The 19,782-nt window shown below is 36.8% G+C and overlaps 2 protein-coding genes, 1 long non-coding RNA gene and 1 pseudogene across 4 annotated transcripts; 1 reads left to right on the forward strand and 3 right to left on the reverse strand.

Annotated features, from left to right (window-relative positions):
- Nucleotides 1-148: 148 nt before the first annotated feature.
- Nucleotides 149-2,418, reverse strand: LOC147513175 (general transcription and DNA repair factor IIH helicase/translocase subunit XPB1 pseudogene; annotated as a pseudogene).
- A 758-nt stretch (nt 2,419-3,176) lies between these two features.
- IRE (AGC (cAMP-dependent, cGMP-dependent and protein kinase C) kinase family protein) lies at nt 3,177-13,545 on the reverse strand. Of its 2 annotated transcripts, none has more exons than XM_086596189.1 (17): nt 12,935-13,545; nt 12,796-12,863; nt 12,532-12,717; nt 11,110-12,444; nt 9,682-9,854; nt 9,225-9,474; nt 8,353-8,445; nt 8,123-8,263; nt 7,919-8,011; nt 6,867-7,074; nt 6,684-6,769; nt 5,806-5,894; nt 4,667-4,718; nt 4,534-4,590; nt 4,024-4,197; nt 3,852-3,932; nt 3,177-3,763 (listed from the first exon to the last, which is right to left on the reverse strand). In XM_086596189.1, the coding sequence occupies exons 1-17, from the start codon at nt 13,350-13,352 to the stop codon at nt 3,674-3,676; spliced, it is 3,594 nt and encodes a 1,197-aa protein (XP_086452315.1). In that variant the 5' UTR covers nt 13,353-13,545; the 3' UTR covers nt 3,177-3,673. The 2 variants fall into 2 exon arrangements, with proteins under 2 accessions (XP_086452315.1, XP_086452314.1); XM_086596188.1 differs by having other exon boundaries at nt 3,852-3,935.
- A 7-nt stretch (nt 13,546-13,552) lies between these two features.
- On the forward strand, nt 13,553-18,241 carry LOC147513177 (uncharacterized). Its single transcript, XR_015215254.1, has 2 exons — nt 13,553-13,729; nt 17,711-18,241. It is a non-coding gene; the product is annotated as an uncharacterized LOC147513177 (long non-coding RNA).
- On the reverse strand, nt 13,931-18,057 carry LOC147513178 (protein NRT1/ PTR FAMILY 7.2-like). Its single transcript, XM_086596190.1, has 5 exons — nt 17,943-18,057; nt 16,939-17,059; nt 16,476-16,693; nt 15,310-15,872; nt 13,931-14,967 (listed from the first exon to the last, which is right to left on the reverse strand). Exons 1-5 carry the CDS (start codon nt 17,997-17,999, stop codon nt 14,097-14,099), a joined length of 1,830 nt encoding a protein of 609 aa, XP_086452316.1. The 5' UTR covers nt 18,000-18,057; the 3' UTR covers nt 13,931-14,096.
- Nucleotides 18,242-19,782: the final 1,541 nt, after the last annotated feature.

Here is a 19,782-nt window from a genome sequence, read left to right on the forward strand (position 1 = left end):
AGTAGCATTAGTTGCAATGATGTTATGTCCTTGGAGATTTCAGCTGGAATAACATAGTGAGTCTGAGGTACGATAAATAAAGTTTGACTTCAACTTTGAAGAGAGAATGTTGGGGTCCAACATCATGAAAGTTCCTCTAGTGAGAAAATTTGTAGAACATTATGTACATAGGTAATACAGGGACTGAAGTTCCTTCTAGTGATATAATTGTTGATACAATGCATACATAGTACAGGCCCTAGGTAAATCGCTTTTTGAACAAAGCATGTCGCTTGGATGGACCCTTAGCCTTACTTCTGACTTTTTCCCGGCGTTGACTGTTGGTTATATCGTCTGCATCTTCTAATAGCTCGGAACCAACCTTATCATCACGTGCAGTCATCACCTTACGGAGAAGTGCCATTTGCTCGTCATGCCTGCTATAGCTCAAATCTGGCCCTGAATCAGCTGGAGGTAAGTTTGTGATGATCTTAAAACTATACCCTTGCTCCACCAAGAATTGTTGCCTTTTGGTAGAGTAGTACATCTCCTCTGTATCTGTAGATACAAGGGAGTAGAAAAAAGCATTGTACTCTTCTTTCCCTATAGCCACCTGCCCCTGAGGCCGACCCTTTGCTCTCAAAATACGTCCCAGTCTTTGGGCTTCCTGTCGTCTTGAACCACCATGAGAAGAAATCTGGATTATAACATTTGCTTCAGGAATATCTATGGAATTATCCCCCACCTTTGAAAGGAAGACGGTGTTAACATCTGAACTGTTCTTGAATTTATCCAGAACTATTTTTCTCTCATCGTGGCAGGTAGCACCATATATCATAGGTTTATGAAGCTTTATCGCATACTCGGTCAATGCAAAAAGATTATCAGAGAAAACAATAATCTTATGCCCACGCTGTTGTTCGTGATACCGTATCAGAAACTCACAAGCCCTGAACTTATTCGGATTCATCGCACAAAGTGCATGCTTTTTCTTTGAATTTTCTTTCTTCAAGTACTTCTCCATGAACTCCTTTGTCAGTGGACACCGTACTTCGGTGCATTGAACATTAGCAATGAACCCACACTTAACCAGATCCAACCAATTTGTTTCATATAATTTGGGACCAATAAGGAAGTTGAGATCACTTATACGATCATCTTCTCTCACAAGTGTAGCAGTGAGGCCGAGTTTGCAATGAGATTTGGTTATGCTGATGACTTTTCGGAACACTTGTGCAGGAACCACATGCACCTCGTCCATGATAAGCAACCCCCATTCTCTATTTCTTATCTCTTCAATGAGCTTCTCAGACTCTTTAGATCGTATACCACCAAAAGCAACCATGTTATAAGTGGTCACAACAATGCCTGCATTACGGTGAAGATCTTCTTTATCATCAGCCGTAAAACGACATACTTCATCTTCTCGAATGGTAGACCAAAGCTTGAACTGTTCGGTCCATTGGTCCACAGAAACAGCACTTGTAGCTAGGCAAAGGCAGCTTTTACGTATTCGACATGCCGCAGAGACACCAACTAGCGACTTTCCTGCTCCACAAGGCAGTACAATAATGCCAGATCTCGCTCTCCCAGTACCAAACATTTTACTAAGACTCTCTTCTTGGTATGGTCGTGCCTGTACTTGAGGCTTAAGTTCAATTTTGAGATCTGGATTAACTGTATCATTTCTAAAGTCGTATTCTTCCAACATTGGAAAGTTCAGATTACTTGGTAAACAACGTTCCTTCACAGTGTCGACCCGAGAGGGATCAATTTCAAAAGAATGCACTTCTTTCTCTACAGCTGCCAACTCAATTCCGTTATGCACCTCATGAGGAACACCCAGCACTGCGCCAAGTATGACTTCGTCCCCAAGCAATGTCTTCAACAGCTCTGGAAAAGTGGATTGTACAAAATACCGATTCTTCTTGAACACTAGCTTCACCTTACCGTAATTAGAAGTAGAAGCATGGATGAAGTCAATAATCTTCTTGGGTAACATTGTCTTACACAATTTGTTCAAACCACTGATAATGGTTTCACTTTCAATACCAACGGACATTACAGCAAAGAGCGAATGAGGAGTTAAGTTGTACTCGGGCATTGCTCCCTGTTTGCAAACGGGTTCTGCGATTGTGAGTAGGAAATCAGATGCTTGCTTGTACAACGGAGAGCTAGTCTCAAGCATGATTCTACCATCAGGACAAACCCATAATGGATGATTAACGTGATCAGGTTTGAACTCTAGCTTAGTGAAATCACTATTTTTTCCTTCAACGACACTGGTGTCTAGGGTGCAGATAGTGGTAGGTTTTCCACGACCAACTTCCTTAGAAAGTTTCCGTTTCTTGCTTGGGAGGTCACTCCTTTCACCCATTAATTACACAAGTCTCCTGTGTGATGAGAGAGAGAGAACGATAAACCAAAAACTTGGCTTCAATTCTCCACTTATTTGTGGGAAACTGGGAATGGTTAAGTAAATAAACGTTTGGGCTTGTTGCGTATCTTGATCTAGCTTATTTAGTACATAGCTTCTGAATATAGAAGGACTAACCGACTAAGTTGTGGAAATCCTAACTCCATGTGGGACTATTACTTTTCTAAAGTGTTTTGCAAGCTTGTATTTATTCTTACCACATTTGTTCTAGCACTTCTATTCTTTAATTCGTATATGCTCTACAATGTCCATAGGCCAGAGATATGTACGTACCAATATTTGTTGAATTGAACCAGTTGGAGTATCATTGGAATTATCAGTATATGTCTACAAATGGCGCAGACCAGATCACTTGCGTCCGGATGGATAATGTGACCCTTGCTACCTGATTGTACCGCACTATCACCATCTCAAAATGTGGGTGGTCTCTCCCCACAGCCGGAGATGTTCGGGTCTCCACTGAACGGACGTTCCTTCAACAATGTTACCAATGGAATGCAACGGCGCTGCTGGGTTAGGCACATCTGTTAAAGAATGGTTAATCTGAATAAAAGAATACATATATGCCAGGTACAACTCTCTCTGAAAAAGCATTTTCTACTTCACTGGACCATTTAACAGAAATAGTTAGATAGAGAAACGAATTCAGTATACAGAGTTAGTATGAAGGAAAGAAGGCTATCGACTGGCCTATAGCCTTCACAATGAAAACAGTAACCTTGGTCAGATGAATTATCTGAGCTTTATCTTGACATATGGGTTGGACAGTATAGGATATTTCATTCAAATCTAAGAATCCTCCACAAATTACATGGCCCTTATAAATGTTAAGGGAAATCCTCACTGCATGGCTACATGACGTTATTGTTTGTGAAGAAGGATAACTTTTTTTCCTTTTTACTATTGACGTAATAGCATATATACAAAACATGGCTAAAGTTGAAAAATGCTTTCATTTAAATGATATTTTGTAAACAAAGAACAAAAGAACGTGTTGTTGATGTTGATATTTGTTTTTCTGATTTGTATTGCGTTCTGTCTCTCTGTGAATTTGGAGAGCCTTCCAAGGTATGCTGGAACTGGATTTGACTATAACTTGCATTTACACAGCAGAGCCTCACTGTGGGTTCCTTGTCCAGCCTTCGGCTCTTTGTGGATCCCCTTTCAGGCCATCACCTCAGTGATGAATGTTGGGAATGGAAATCCATCACAAAACACTTTACCTTGCTTGAGCAACCGTGTGCTTTATTCAAAATGTCATGTATCAGAAGGCTTGGAAGCATTATGTGGTTCCATATTAGTCTTTACCAGCAAATCATAATTGATCAAAGCCAGTTGAGACAAGTTCTGTGAACATGACAAATGGTTTAGGGAATGTATTACTAGTCATGATTAACAAAATTACAAGGAAACTTCAATTCACAGCATGGTTTACCTTGAACGAGAAGTTACTAAACGAGTACTTCACTGCTAGGTTGGGACCTCCAAATTCTGCCAGATTACCACATTCATCTCCCTGCTTCATTGGCCTTTAATGATTAGACATTAAGAGATATACCAAGACTTAAAGTATTTATATAAGAGGACTGACAAAACCATCTGCATACATCTTCATCAAGTTGGTTGCTGCATGAGCTGCTGCAGGATACACTATATGTTTCTGTTAGGTCATCAAAGTTGCCAGCTGATGCATTAAGGTGCCCCTCCTCTGGATTCCATATGTACCGACTCGTAAAGTAACTGGTATCATATGCACATTCCGCTGCTGGAATGAATGCAGCCTGTAGGAGATAAGAAATGTTAAAACATATCTTCAAGTTTCAGTGTGGATAAAGTTTTGAGATTGATATGCAGTTATATGGAACATAAAACTATAAGGAATCCGTCAATCCGGTAAGCTGAAAGGATCATCAGCATTGCACATAATTAACTTTTAGAACAAGGTATAAATGAGTGGCTCTGTCTCCTATACCTATAAGTTTCTTAATGAACCTTCAACTGTTATCCTCGATTTGTATGGTATGCATTCGATTTCATGTTACATCAACAAACCATCAAGATCTGGTTCCAGTTTAAAATTATGCATTTAAAATAGTGACAGTACTCAACCAGATTACCTTTTGCCTTGCAAGTGTATCCCAGTTGATATCCTTGAAGAATATGTGGTTCCTTACCTGCCAATATAACAGTTTTTTTGAAAAAAATCATTTTTTATGATGACATCAGAACTCAAAAGTAACCAAAAGTCACCTCTTTTGTCCCTGTTGCGCCAAGTCTTTGAAGTGGATTTTGATTCAGCAACCTGCAAGGAATGCAGAAAATAGAAATTTATAACAAACTGCAATATCATATCATATCATATCAGAGAGGGACAACGTAGCTAGTCACGAAAGAGTTGAAATGCTCTGAAGATAAACATTACGCATTTATGTAACAAAAAGAAGCAGTAAGAATGCCAGTTATATGTTAGAAATGCAGAATGGTTGAATACCAAAGAACAAAATGTCACAAAAGAAATAAGCAGTAGAAAGGATATGTTCAGATATAATGATTTGAGTATTTTCCGTATAAACGAAAAAAATCCAACATGCTTTTCAGTTTATTATAGTCGTAAAATTGAATCACGCCGTTAGATAGACCATTTCACCCAGACAAAAATTTCAGGATGAGCTACTCCACTGAAGATGATCTCTTCACCACGAACACCATCCCCAAAAGGAGAAGAAAATGACTACCTTACTATAATGCTGGAGTAAAGAAAAATGGCCCAGTATAGACCCAATTTCACCATCAACTATGATGACAATGTTTAATGGAAGTCAAATGGGCTCATATTTGTAATAATTTTCTAGACAGAGAGGGATCATTCTCACGAAAAACCAACCCCTTTTTAACTGGTAAAAATAAGTCCATTCTGAATATATCTGGTCCAACAACCTGTATAATATGTGAGAGATACTGTTATGAGTCTAATCATCATGATCTTACATATACATGTTTGCTGTGTGTCCATAAAATGCCGGATTCGATATGAGCTTAAGTAGCAGAAAAAACATAATTAAGTAATGAAATAATTGCAATGTAGATTATTCACTTTAGAAAATTATCACTCCATGGTTCCTTATGCCAAGGTTCTCCTCAGAAATATCTGTGTTCTGTTTCTTTCATCTCGGTGTTATCTTTCATGAATTTAGTACGAAAAACGTTGAATCTCAAGTGATAGAGTAAATCGTAACAATGCAAATTACATGCTACTCTGAAGCCTCTACAAAATCATTCAGAAGTGCAGTGATACACGATCTTTTGAGATCTATATTTGCCCTCTTCATTGTTTTTCGTAAATCAAATTCATCTATTTAATATGATACATGATATACCTCATGCCTTACTTGTTAATCAAGTCATACGATTCACAGCTCATCTCCTCCGGTACCCGTGGCCATGGTATATCCCTATTCATTATATTATCAAAAATTTGCTGCAAAACAGAATAGATCTCATAGTTATTACTATGACAGAACCACTATTAGAGTCTTAATGCAATCATATAACACATATCATACTGTGGAGTAAATCATTTTTAGTAAGTTATCTAGGGATACTACAGTAAAGCCTCCCAGTTAGGTGTTTTAAAAAATAAATAAATGAACAGACAAACAAATAAAACAAGAACAATACTATGCAGACCTTGAAAGAAAATGTAGCAAAAAAAGTAAGTATTGGAGCAAAAGATATAAGTCAACGTATCAGCTTAGCCCGCTCCACATTTGTGTCTAGCTTGTATGGAAAAACTTTAATAGCAAGCTCGCTCGGCGGAAACGCTTGGACAATGGACACCCCAGTTACTAGTCATTGCTGGCCAACAAGTATATCCAATTTTTATGGTGTGTGTTTGCACCTGTATATGTGGTGTTGTGTGTTTTTACCAACAGTCCCTTTATTCTACACTATTGTGCATTTGTGCCTCTCTCCATCAATTCCGGCTTTTAGACCGATGGGAATCTCAACATGGTACAGAGCCGTATATCCATAACTTTGAGAGTTTGAATCTATTTCCTTGAACCAATTGTTATTATCTCATTGATCAATATAAAAGGCTCATAACACGGAAAAACAAAAAACGAAACGAAAAACCGAATAAAAACAAAAAAGAAAATAATTTGAACTGTAAACTGTAAACTGTGAATGTGGAAATCTAAAATAAGTAAAATTTTAAGTTGTTCTCTAGAAGTCCCTTTGCTATAAAAAGTGGGATTAGATGACCTGCCTGTGGATGCTCTGCATTGAATGGTGGAATACCCACAAGCAGCTCAAAAAGAATTACACCTACAGACCACCAATCAGCAGTTGCACCTACAAAAATGGACAGTAGAAGAAGCAGAAAGAGTCTATAAGAAAAGAATACATGAGAAAACTTTGTGATTTCCTATCAACATTGATGAGTAAATACCGTGTCCCATTCCTAGAAGTATCTCAGGTGCCAAATAATCTGGTGTACCAACAGCTGATTGCTTCTGGCGCTGTTCCCGTTTCTGTGTTTGTTGTTCTGCATTTTTTAGTCCTTCGTCTCCTACAAAACCAGTGCTGCTGACTGATGGACCCGATAGATCATCGGTGCTGTCAATGAGGCCCACCTTTGAAAGCCCGAAATCTGTCAACTGTAACAAAAAGGATTAGAAAAATTGTGAGCAGTGACAAAAATGAGCAACTATAGACAAGAATCAGAAACTACAAAACAGTTCTATACCAGTATCGAAGAAATAAGACTAGGAATTTCCTTAGGAAATCTTTTTATATATATCATTGAGTCCGGTATACTAGTACATGCAGCACGCTACTTCTGGTCATCAAATTTAAGGAGCTGGTGTACAGAATTTCTGAAGTGCCGAGGCATGTGAAGCATTTCTGTTCCAGAGTTTCTGTTCAAATAAATATATATAATTTTTTTACTGTTACGAACTTTCTAATACTCATGTTAAACCTTGTCATTAGATGCTGAAAGTTTCTGGATACTTCTTTCTTTAGCCTGAATATTTGATATTTAAAATATTGGGAATCATATAATTTGGAAAAACTCAGAAAAAAACAGAGAGCAAGAAGACCATATGTAACATACGCATATAAGAATAAGACACATCAAAATTCAATACAACCAAGTTTGGATGGATTAGAAATTTTTCCATGCGTCTGGAACAAGTTGAAGTTCCAAGTGTTCAAGAAATATTTGAAAACGTAGAGATACTACATTACTACCATAGATTTATCTCATAAAAGTTCAAAAAAAGTTCATATTAAACAATAACTTAGTGCATCAACTAAAAATTTCAATGGCAGAATGACCTTCTTTCTCTCATCACCAAAAACTGAAATAATAAGTATCAATAGAAAGAAAATAAAGGTAACAAGAAGCTCTGAAGCAACTTCAGTTTGTTCCCAAAATTATGACTGCAGTAAAGTAGGGAAATTAATAGGCATATTAGTACTGGTTAGCAAGAAGTTGACCTTGAGATGACCATTATGAGCAATCAACAAGTTGTCTGGCTTTAGGTCTCTATGAATCACATTCAAGGAATGTAAATATTCTAAAGCAAGAACCTGACAATAAAATCAACAAACATGTATATTAGCTGATATTTATCTATAAAACATTAATAGAACCAAGCATTTAGTTATTGAGGCTAAAATGGGGAAGTAATATGTCCTTACAACTTCTGCTATATATACACGTGCCATATCTTCATCCAAGCAACCTAAGTTTCTCAACAGGGAATAAAGATCTCCCCCATTTAAATACTCCATAACCAAATAAAGATTGTCCCTGCATGTGAACGAGTAGAAAAATCGGACCTGTTCAAGTGGGAATCAGAAGAACGTTAGACAGAAGTTACACATCTGATCTGTCCTGGAAAAAGACACAAGTTGAGAGCCCTGCTCACTACAAAAGGATTTCGAAGTGTTATCAAAATGTTTCGCTCAGCCAAAATGCTCTCAACTGCATTTTTACGAATCATGTCAGCCTTTTTCAGAACCTGCACTTTTTCACAATATTGTACATTTAGTTAGCAAAAGGTTCACTACTAATACTCAAAGAGGAAAGCCATGCAACACCATATATGGATTAATATATGTATTCTAACCATAAAATCAAATAAGCAGTACTCGTCTCTATTCAGGGGACGTACCACTAATAAATCCATACCTAAAAATGTAAAGTATAATATACCAATAACATACTGATGCATAAATGCCGCATAACACAATTCATTTGAACTGTATTTTAGCTTAAAAGAGATAATACAATGTGAAATTGATTGTTTCCATGCATAATGTACCATGTATTTATTGACTGAACCTCAAATGTTCTCATTGCCATGTAGTGTAATGATTCTGACCTTCTTGTACAAACTCCATGCGAGTTTTTTTATCTACTCATTTTATGATTATCTCTTCACTCTTGTTCATTCATTCTTGTGTTCATTTATAAAAGTTTCCATCCTTGACATTAATCCTTATAATGATCAAGAAGATACTCCCAATAATTTTTTTATAACAGAATATATAAAAAATCCATTATCATGTAAATATGAAATTTGTTGTGAAACCAAGAAAATCATAAGATGTAGATGTAAAATTTCAGCTACAACATAGAAACAAGGACTTGATCATAAGTTGCAAGAACTAGTAACCAGGTTAAAGATGGTTAAGATCCCCACACGTTTGCCTAAAATCCGTAATGAGATCAATGCCACAAAAGTTTGTAAATTTCAACTTGTAAGATACCATCACCTTCAATGCATGCAGATCGTACCTTTATAGCAAATAGATCACCAGTTGCTCTTTTCCTTGCAAGGAAAACACGTCCAAATGCTCCTCGGCTGATTGGTTTTATTATTTCAAAGTCTTCTATGGATGTACGGTCCTTTCCATTAGCATTGATTGGACTTGCTCGCAGGCTTCGAACCGTGTCATCTTCATTCGAACTATCACCATCCACCATGCAATTTGATGAATCTAACTTTTCATCGTCTATCTGCCCACAGAGATGTACATATTTTTCCCTGTAGCATTTAAGAACTTACAAAATGACTCCCAAGAATTGAAACAGAAGTTGCAGAAAAGTATTCGACATACTGAAAATCATGTCTAGGTAAAACAAGTAATGACACTTGTTCAGCAGATTCACGATTTCACGGGGAATATAACCAATATGATTCAAATGTTTTATGGTCAAGGTAAAATGGTTAAGGATTCAGTTTTATACTTACTGCAATAATTTTTCTATCCGTTTTCCAAATGTCTCGACAATAAGGGCGTCCAGCTTCCTATCTTGGATAGCATTGTTCAAGTCTTCTAGACGATCAACCAATTGCTCCAAGGTACTGTAATCACTTGTGTTTATATTTGAAACACAACGTGCAATATCTACTAATTTTTGTATCTGTCATTAAAAGAATCTATCAAAAAACAGACTCCAAGATAGTATAAATAGAAGAAAAAAGCACATAGAAATTGCGAAAGCAGGTACAAGATAAGAGAAAGGACAAACTAATAAGTAAATATGCAAATCTTTAAGCACAAGAAAAGCATTGAAATGGAAGAATAATTTCCTACAAAACCTTATAAACGAAAGCAACCAAACAAGAAAGAGAAACTAGATTTATATTTAGACAAGAATACTGAATGAGGAAACAGGAAGTTTGACAAGTACAAGCATAAAAGTTTAGGAATTTAGTAGTGATTCCTTTTCTTCTTAGAAGTATCAGATTTCATTCCTTATACAATTTGTTTCCCTCATTCAAAACTGTCATTGACTCATGTCTTTTGGTATCACTTGCTTTGAACCAACTGTAACTTTTTACAATAGATGCTTATATTATCAATGATACTATAATGAATTTTCTCCTCTTTTCGGTTGACACTGCATAAGAAAGGTTGACCTGTAAAGGGATTCTTATGATTCTTGTTAATCTTCAGGCTAATTAATTGAGACTTCTATAAAAGGTGGTTTGCATGATTTCTGCTCCATTCCTTGAGCCCTAAGACTAGTTGTATTCGGTTATATAAAAAACTATAAGAAATAAGAATTCTCATTCTACTATAGTATCCTAATAAACTGAGGTGTATATTCTTTATTTAAATTTAGAAATGTTGCCTCACCACACCCTTTCTCCGTATCTTCTCTCTTATGACCTTGTATGAATCAACAGCTTAAAATGTGAGAAACCATACTGCAGCAAAAGATAGATTCTCAAACAACACTGGAGAATTAATGGGCGCAGAGGGGGAATACTGTTGTATGGGGGTGTAGAGTGTACTAAAGAGAGTGACTCTATCGCTCCCCTGTGTGTGTGTTCCTTTATTCCTCACTAACATAAAAAACCTTGTTGAGTTAGTCAGTTTAATAGAAGAGGTAGTCCTTTTTTATTAAATTATTGAGTAAATGAGTACTATTATGGTGAAGTTAAGATAGGGGGCTTACATTGGACTGCTTCCTACGGATCCTCATTGTTCTAAAACTCTAACTTTCTGATATGAGACCCATCCAATAGAAATAAACAGATTGACAGGCTTAAAATATTTGTGTTTCCATGAAAAGTTTAAACCAAGCTTGATTGAAGAATTATATTTAGGTTCATATGAAAGGTTTTTGTAAGAATAGAAAAACAGAAGAATGCTCTGAGATAGGACCATACCTGTTGAGTATTTTCAAGCTCTGAAATTGTATTATTTCCATTTAGTAACAACTCAATATTGCTGGTCCTTGGGGTCATAGGTGGAGATTGGGTTGAGTTTCCAGCTGATGACGTTGTCAAACCTTGATCGGACATCATAACAGAATGAGTATGGGATGATATGTCGGTTGAATTCTTTAGATCATCCATAATAGAAGCATTATCAGGTTCTGGAACACCCCCGACCACGTCTTGAAGACATCCACAAAATAAACTATTTTGCATAGGAGATAGATCGGGATCTTCAGTCAGACTTGAAGTACATACTCTAGTAACTAAGGGACTTCCTTTTGGAGTATATGAACCTTTGGTTGTGCAAGCTTCCAATATCTTAACTAGAGTTTCAGAAACTCTTTCTAGCCGTTCGTTTACCGTTAACCCTTTCAAATCACATCTATCAGCAATGGTACAGATTCTAGAGTGATCTTCCATATGCACCGTCGGTATTTCAAACTCACATATCCGACATATCATTGAATCCTCATGGCTTACAGTTTGCTGATCTCCCCAGAAGCCCCAGGTAACTCTTTTTGCATTTGAGGGAGCATCTGAGCTTTCAACAAGTCCCTCGTTATTCTCTTTGCTATCTCTATTCATTTCTTCAAGCCGCAAAGAATCCAATTTTTCTTTAGATGGGGTGTCATTCTCATCCGAGTCTTTCTTCTGGTTTTTTTCAGGAGGAGGGAGTTTCTTCCAAGATGATATCCGATCCCTGCTTGAATCAGCACTTTTTCCAGTGCCAGTATCCGCAGATTCAGAACTGCTATTTGGAGATTGATCATGGAAGTCAATTTGGTCTGAACTGCTTTTTCCCACAACAATAGGCTTAATAGTGTGCTTCTCAATCAGTTCCTTCCCACTCGTGTTTTTGAGACTCAGACGCGCACCTTTCAACACTTGTTCATTATAGACCCCAAGGTCACTAAGTTGATGATGTCCAAGTATGTTCTCATCCTCAAAAAGACCCTCCTTTTGAAACTGCAGAAGACGAGTGCAGCGGGTGAGGATAAAAAGTACCCGCGTATGAGATTGTTTTAGTGTTCCGGTCGGAAGCTCTTGACGACGATCATCTAGATTCTGAACAATGCCTTCACACTTTGTCCAAAACTCACTAGGTGACATAACAGCACACTGCCTAGAAACAACCAACAAATCCTCCAAAGTTTCTTTCCAATCGGGGTGTTCTTCTACACTCTTTTCCAGCATACTCACTAAATCCCCCGCAAAAGTAGTTAAATCCGAATTAACGTCTTCCTTTAACCGTTCAAATCTTTCCCTAATAGCTGTCGTAATTTCCTAAAAAGGTTCAAGTGTTGAAGAACAATATCAACCATAACAAACTACAAATCATTAATGTACCTAACAAAGAAAACAAAGACATACCCCCGGATGCCCTAATGCCCGAGACTTCCAATATGGAAAAGGCTTAACTCCTTTAGAATTCAATTCATGAGAGAAACTCTTCACACCAGCTGGAGATCTCTTCCTTCTACCACTAGTAACCCGTAAAATAGCTTGGAAACGTGGTGACTGCATTTCCTTTGTAGGATCAAAATTTAAATTATGCCCCTAGAAACACAAAACATAACAAAGATTTAAAACTTGATCAATCTCAATAACAAGCCAAAACATAAAATAAAATGAAACCTGAAACTCTGGAATTTGTGTAGAATACGTTCTTAAAGATTTCGTTTGAGCCCACTGATGCTTTTTCCCTAAATAGAATATCACATAAATCAATATACTCGAGAGTAATAAGTTATCTAAAATTTAAGGAAAGACTTACGTTCTGGTTCGGGGCGATTATGACTTGGTTTGGGCCGATCATCAATCTTATCATTCTCTTTAACCACAACTGCATTAATAGGAGTATAAAATCTCGACCGGGTTGGCGCAAATTCTCCGTTTTTAGTTCGGATATTATTAAGACCAAGAGACGAAGCCACAAGTATCGAAGACTCTTCTTCTTCTTCTTCGTCTTCGTCCACGTCATCGTCATCGTCTTCGTCTTCGTATTCTCCTTCTTCTCCAGTGTTGGTTCGACGGTGTGGGATTGGTGGGATTTTTCTGAGCTTGGATTTATTTGTTGGTGCTTTTGGAATATCAGGTGGTTTTTTGGGTGAGTTCGAGTTTTGACCGTTGAGATTTGCATTGTGATCTGTGTTGTTGGGATTAGAATTAGAAATAGGGTTTTGTGAAGACATTGAAATGAGAAACGAGGATGGTGGTGTTTAATTGGTCTTTCTTCTTCTTCTTGCCATTCAGAGTCAAGAAAGAGAGAATGAGATGGTCAAGTTTTTCGCGGGAAATTCGAGCGTTGGTTGGTTGACACGCAAGGTGAATTAACTGTTTTTATAAGGTGTCAAAATGAGTGTGGGCAAAATGGGGATAAACTAGGAACAAAATAAACCTACGTATGGATATATATTTCTATACCAATATTTTTTTATTTTGCACCCGCCTATGATGGAGAAAAAATATTGATGCATAGGCGGCAGAAAAAAAATATCAGATTCAAGTCTTCGATCAACATACTGGAGGTCTGGAGTTGGCGTAGGCTAAATGGCTAATGCAGATGCAGGTAATATTTATTACTGCTTTATCAAAGTATCTTTCTTTTTTTTTTAAATGCTAATTAGAAGAAGAAGAAGATGGTTATATACTCTTCTTATATATTACTTCACTGAATATACATGTAGGTGTACCTAGAACTTACTGTAAAATCTGAACGAAACTGAAAAACAAAAAGAGAAGATCGAAGAGATGTATGGGATAAAAAACTTTTCATGGACGACTAACTAGAGTGTCGTGACATATGTCTGTAGCTTATTTAATTTATACCAGTACAATTGATGTCTCCTACAAGTGAGCTGAATCTAAGTTCATGGAAATTAAAAGAGAAAAAAAACAGAATACTAAATAACTAAATTAAAAGCTTCAGATGAATATCAAGCCAATGTTGTCTCTGCTTCTTTGGTATGATCCTCTCTCTTCTCGAAGGTTGTAGACTTAAAACGCTTAGCATAGTAGGTGAATGCCAAAAGATTAATCGCCATTATGCCAGCTAAGAGAAAGAAAAACCTTTCCATGCAACCATCATTTAGATTTGGAGGTATCCACCCTGGACTCCCATTTTTGGTCGTGATCTCCATTACCGCTGATAGAAGCATGCTTGTCAGATAACTCCCTATGGCGGTTGATGACATGCTCAAACCAACTCCCAAGCTTTTTAATGCATCTGGTATTTGTGCAGCAAAGAATTCTAACTGTGCAACATACATGAATGCTTCTGATACTCCAAGAATTATATATTGAGGAACTTGCCAAAAGATACTGAGGGAACTAAGTTCTTCGCCACCTTCAATAGCATATTTCCGCCTTTGTTGCTCTACTACACCTGCTGCTATCATAGCCACAATTGCAAACACAAGTCCAATCCCCATTCTCTGCAGCTCACTTAGTCCCTTGGGATTATTATTTCTGGTTACTTTCCTGTAGTATGGGCGAATGATCTGGTCATAGAAAACGATGAATGTTGATATGCTAACGATGTCAAAGACAGTCATGCTAGCTGGAGGAATGTGGAAGGAATTTATTCTTGTATGCATTGCTGCTCCTTGTTCAACAAAGAGAGAAATCATTTGTATGAAACCCAGAAAGTAGAAGATGGAACAGATCCATATAGGTATCAATCTCAGCACGCATTTCACTTCTTCAACCTGTGTGACTGTGCAAAGCGACCATGGATCGAAAATATTGGTACTATTTGTCATCACGACCGTGTCTTTAGGTGATAGAATAGCCGCCCGATCAAGGAACCTGCTTAAAAGAGTTATAATAACTATATAATAAAAAAAAATCGACCAATATCCAAAACACAAAGAGTTGTAATAATTAAGTGACAATGATTGTAGTTTGATCATTCTTTCATTAGTGGATAAAGAAAAAACACATAAATCCACAAGAAACATAGGTAATTCTAACTATGGATAAACATCGTATACTGTTGCGTAATGTGTATACAGTACACTTGAACCATATATATATAGTAGGCAAGAACTTTATAAAATTAAATAAAGAAAAGGAAGATCGAAATCCTCAAAAACATTAAATAAGGCAACACAGTAGCAATATCATATCTGAGAATTGTTACATACATACCTGAAGTCATTAGTGTGGTTTATCTTCCTTGCACCACTGGCTGCACCTATGTTTCCTTGTACTTCATAGAGTCCTTCTCCATCCGGAGGAACCTCAAGTTTCAGTTTTCTAAAACAAGCACACATCACCTGAGAGAACCTAGAGATAGGATTACCACAGGGCTTAAAGTGCCTATACCTCAAGGATCCACTTAGAAAAACAGTAAGACCAATAAGACCACAACCTGTAGATATCCAGAACCCCATAACCCATTTTCCTAAATTCTGAAAGTATGCCAGTGCTGTCTCTGAAAACATTGAACCAAGATTCAGTGCCACATAAAAATAACTGAAGAATGAAGCTTTAGATCTCTTCTCTGTTTCATCCTCCTCGTCAAATTGATCTGCTCCAAGTGTGGCTAGAGATGGTTCATATCCTCCGTTTCCTAGAGCGATCAAGTAAATTGACATATAGAATACTGCCATATCTAATGATGACTGCGAATCACACACGAAATCTACTTTCCCACAACCATGTGGTGTTAGTAGGGAGAAATGCGTTGACACCGTCAGCAATACCATGCCCTGCAAAGATCAAACAGGGCATGTTCTCAACATACATTTAAATGAACACCCTACAATATCCTACCAATTTACATTCCTCTGATATTCTTTAATCAACATAATGATGTTACTAAATTTGACTGAACAATCATACTGTGATTACTCGCGTATAAGAGCTGTGCTTTTGGTTTAGATTTGTGGTTATGAACATCAGATTAGGTGATCTAATTGAGTCTAGTACTAATAATATGTAGAATGAAGAAAATTATCCTTCTATTTAGAATCAAAGAACTGAGCGAAGGAGTAAACTAACGGAAACTTCTAATCAGTATATAGTCTCGACAATATGCATGGATGACCAAGATTAAATGTATATTTACAATCTGATGTAACACAATCATATATGCATGCCAATACGGATGCAACAGTCATCGCCTAACGTAGGTTTTAAAGGAAGAATCATTTACAGAATGCATTTTTCATCAAGTGGAATCATACATTAGCATCATTTTCAAAAGGGTGCGCAGTAACAGACATAAATAAGTTAACTTATAACTGCTTTAATTTCGTTTATGATTAAAATGAATGTACCAGGCATCAGAATGTGATATATATAGTGCTTACCAATAAAAAGATGACCTGGAATATAACACAAGTCGTGTATCTCCCCAAGTAAGAGTCACTAAGAAAGGCACCTATCAGGGAGAATAAACTAACTGTCCCCATCCACCTACTAAAGGTGTTTGCTGCCTCTGCATTGGTTTGCTTTAATACCCTTGTTGAGAAAAGAACCAAGTTTACCTCCACTCCAACAAATGCCAGAGCACCTAATCCTTGATTCACTGCAAAAATATATGTGATGATGATGATAATAAGGAATTAGATACTAGTTTGTGGGTTTTTTTTCCTTGGAAAAAAATGCATTACATAAAGTATGAGAGAATGTCATTGACTTAATAACCTATACATGGAACTTACAAGAGTTACACACCCACACAAATACACAAGGAAAAGACATTAGCGGAGAGAAGCATGCACTACAGAACTTTGATAATGGGGATACATAAATTAGCTCATCGAAAGATACCTAGTAAAAGCATCCCAGATGTCCATCCTCCAGTTTTTGCTCTAGCTGCAGGCCTTCCAAGACAATCAGTAGAACCATCTTTTGTGTGCTCCGAGTTGTTTCTTTCATTTCCATCCTTTAACTGAACAAGTTTCATGCAACTATAGTATTACACATACTGCAAGCTTATTAAGATCATTTTAGTAATGTTTACCAAAATATGGCAAAAAAAAAAAAAAATGCTGAAAATACATTCTATGCAGGGGGGGGAGGGGGGGATGATTCTTGTTGGAAGACCGAGCTCTTTCCTGAAAAAATACAGCTACTAGAAATTTTTACTAGCAAATAAATTTTCTAGCAATCGATCAAACACACTTTTATGGTATTTTGGTGCGAAATTTAATTTCTGGATAGTAAGTCTGCAACAACGAAATTATTTATATGTACTTAATTGCTCTCAAATCTCAATTGAATGAAAAAAAAAATTAAACAATAGGCAATAAAAGAAGTAACACAATGTATCGACTAAACAGAAAGGGATTTTTCATCTAAGTCATCCAGTCTGGAAGTATAAGTTTTTATACCTAGTCATTTTTTTTTTCAATAGGTAAACAAAACTACTTCACAATAAACTTCTTCATCTAATATGAAATTTGATATTTTTGTATTTTCATTCATTGGAATTAGTCCTCTCAGTTCACTAAGATATGGAAACAATTTAATTCAATATATCATAACCTCCCCTCCTCCTCAGTTTTGGATTGATGACTTCACAGATTCATTTTTGTGTCAGTCAGCAGGGTAGCTACTAGATTTGAACATCTGCATGGAAGGAAGCAATGGGTAGGCCAGGTTCTTGGGTTTCCTCTGCAAGTCTTCCTAAAAGGGTTGAAAGAGAGGAAGAAACTGCCACAGACAATCAAAGACCTGCATCTCAAGTCTCTAGAGCTAAAAAGCATCAAGAAAAAAAGAAAACTGAAAAGAAATTGCTGAGAGAGTGAGATAGAGAGACGTATGTCCTATACCATCGTTCCATTTCTATTCAAAGACTGTGTCTCATGGACAGACTCTATAGCATCCATCTGCTACCACAGCTAACTCTGAGGAAGGAAGGGACCTGGGAATTGAAGAGAGGCTAGATATAGTGATTACGAGGTGGTAATTAAGAGATTTATTGTCTTAACAAAATTGCAAATTGTCTTCCCTTTGTATCCAGAAATACCATTTAGAGATGTCCACATTGCATTCTAGTCTCTACCTCTGAAACTTTTTTGCATGCCTTGATATTATCTCTCATGCAATAATGATAAAATTTTGCAGTTAATGTCGTCGGTGTTAATTTAGGAAACAAATGCCAAATGTACCATGAGATATAGATTCCCTATTCCGTGTCACAAAAGATTTAAATCTGGGATCACTTCCATCTATGGATGGGACGACGTGGATGCATCTGCCATTTCCTCAAATCAGCTTCCTAAAGTATACATCCATTAAGTAAATAGACAAAGGCTGCACTAGCCTGAAGATCTATATTCTATTTAATTAGTACTTGTTCGTTTGTAAGTACTATACCTGTCACAGTTGAAAGGAATGTATGTCGATCAAATAATTATACATCTTCTTAGCTGAGTTCTTTCTGACATTTTGAATGGTGCAGTAGGTTTCGCTAGTGTATATGTATGTAAACCTTTTAGCATAGTTGGCTAGCTTTCCTCTGTTTGCCGACTGCGGCAAAATTAAGCTAAACCTCCAGGCTCCAGCTAGACCTCTAAGGGTACTAAAGTGGATGATATCTAAAGAGAGTATTTGCTGATTTAATTTTTTTAATAGTAGTGCACTAGATTTTGGACCCGGGCATACGCCCGAGATCTTTTAGGTATTTTGCATATTAAAATTCCAATATCCGAACATTGTTTATGTACTAAAATAATACTTCTATTAAATAAAACAATATACGTACAACTCTTTGAAAAAAATAAAGTTTTCTCTTATAGTTATATAGTTAGACTCCAAAACCATGTTTTCTTCTCATGTGCCACGTGGGAAACACAGAGCAGATTGAACTTTCTTCTATTAGAAAACCACGCATTTATGTATTTATTAAGATCAAGTGTGTTCTATGCTTCAATGCGTACTCTAGCAATCTAGCACGTGTTCCCTTCCGAAGCACTTTTGAAGTTGAGTTGTCATTCAAGCTAGCACTTTCACATGATAGAATTCTTGGTGAATGATCATTAATTCAATCAAATAACACCAACTTGGTTATAGTTCATGTCTTGACGCTGAGACACCAACACTACTCACTTGGATAAATCAATTTTTGTGTGGTTTGATGGAGAATATGTAAGTTATATGGCTCTTTCATGTAATACTCCTAAGAGTAGAAGTTCATCTTGCACAATGTTTAGAGCACTTGTTTGGGTGTTCCAGTATATCGCTTTGATAATGTCACGACTTCACAAACCTATTATGAGAACTTCACACAGGAATGTCGTGACTTCTCGTATATTATTGTTGTCTTTCAATATTTTCAAGACCCCTGTTCATTCAATTTTTGTGTATCATAAGTTGTTAATATAGACGTTTGCAATTGATGGACTCTCATAGTCTCATTAGAGCTTGCCAATCAAGTAGATATCCGTGTCACCACAAATCAATTAGAAGATGCCACATATGAGAGAGAAAATCCTTCCTTGGAGGTACAAAAGGTCTTAACTACATACACATTTGGTAGCAAAATTCCGAACACCCACACATGAACACGTCAACTACATCACAAATAATCTATGAAAGCACAAATTGTAGCAAGCAATATAATTTGAAGCATTAAATCTATTTCCTTTTGACTCTACCTTAATATTCAAC

Source organism: Coptis chinensis, chromosome 3, assembly GCF_015680905.1.
Source record: "Coptis chinensis isolate HL-2020 chromosome 3, ASM1568090v1, whole genome shotgun sequence".
Taxonomy (NCBI): domain Eukaryota; kingdom Viridiplantae; phylum Streptophyta; class Magnoliopsida; order Ranunculales; family Ranunculaceae; genus Coptis; species Coptis chinensis.

Bases quoted from the DNA above. Each gene is read 5' to 3' on its own strand.
- IRE (XM_086596188.1), bottom strand. From the start codon at position 13,352: ATGTCTTCACAAAACCCTATTTCTAATTCTAATCCCAACAACACAGAT. The intron at 7,075-7,918 runs GTCAACTTCTTG...TTTTTGTTACAG, and splicing joins CTCATAATGGTCATCTCAAG to TTGACAGATTTCGGGCTTTC. The intron at 4,719-5,805 runs GTAAGGCATGAG...CATTCCTTGCAG, and splicing joins TCGTATGACTTGATTAACAA to GTTGCTGAATCAAAATCCAC.
- LOC147513178 (XM_086596190.1), bottom strand. From the start codon at position 17,999: ATGGATGCTATAGAGTCTGTCCATGAGACACAGTCTTTGAATAGAAAT. The intron at 17,060-17,942 runs GTATAGGACATA...AAACTTGTTCAG, and splicing joins TGAATAGAAATGGAACGATG to TTAAAGGATGGAAATGAAAG. The intron at 14,968-15,309 runs GTATGTATGTAA...TCTTTTAAGCAG, and splicing joins AACCACACTAATGACTTCAG to GTTCCTTGATCGGGCGGCTA.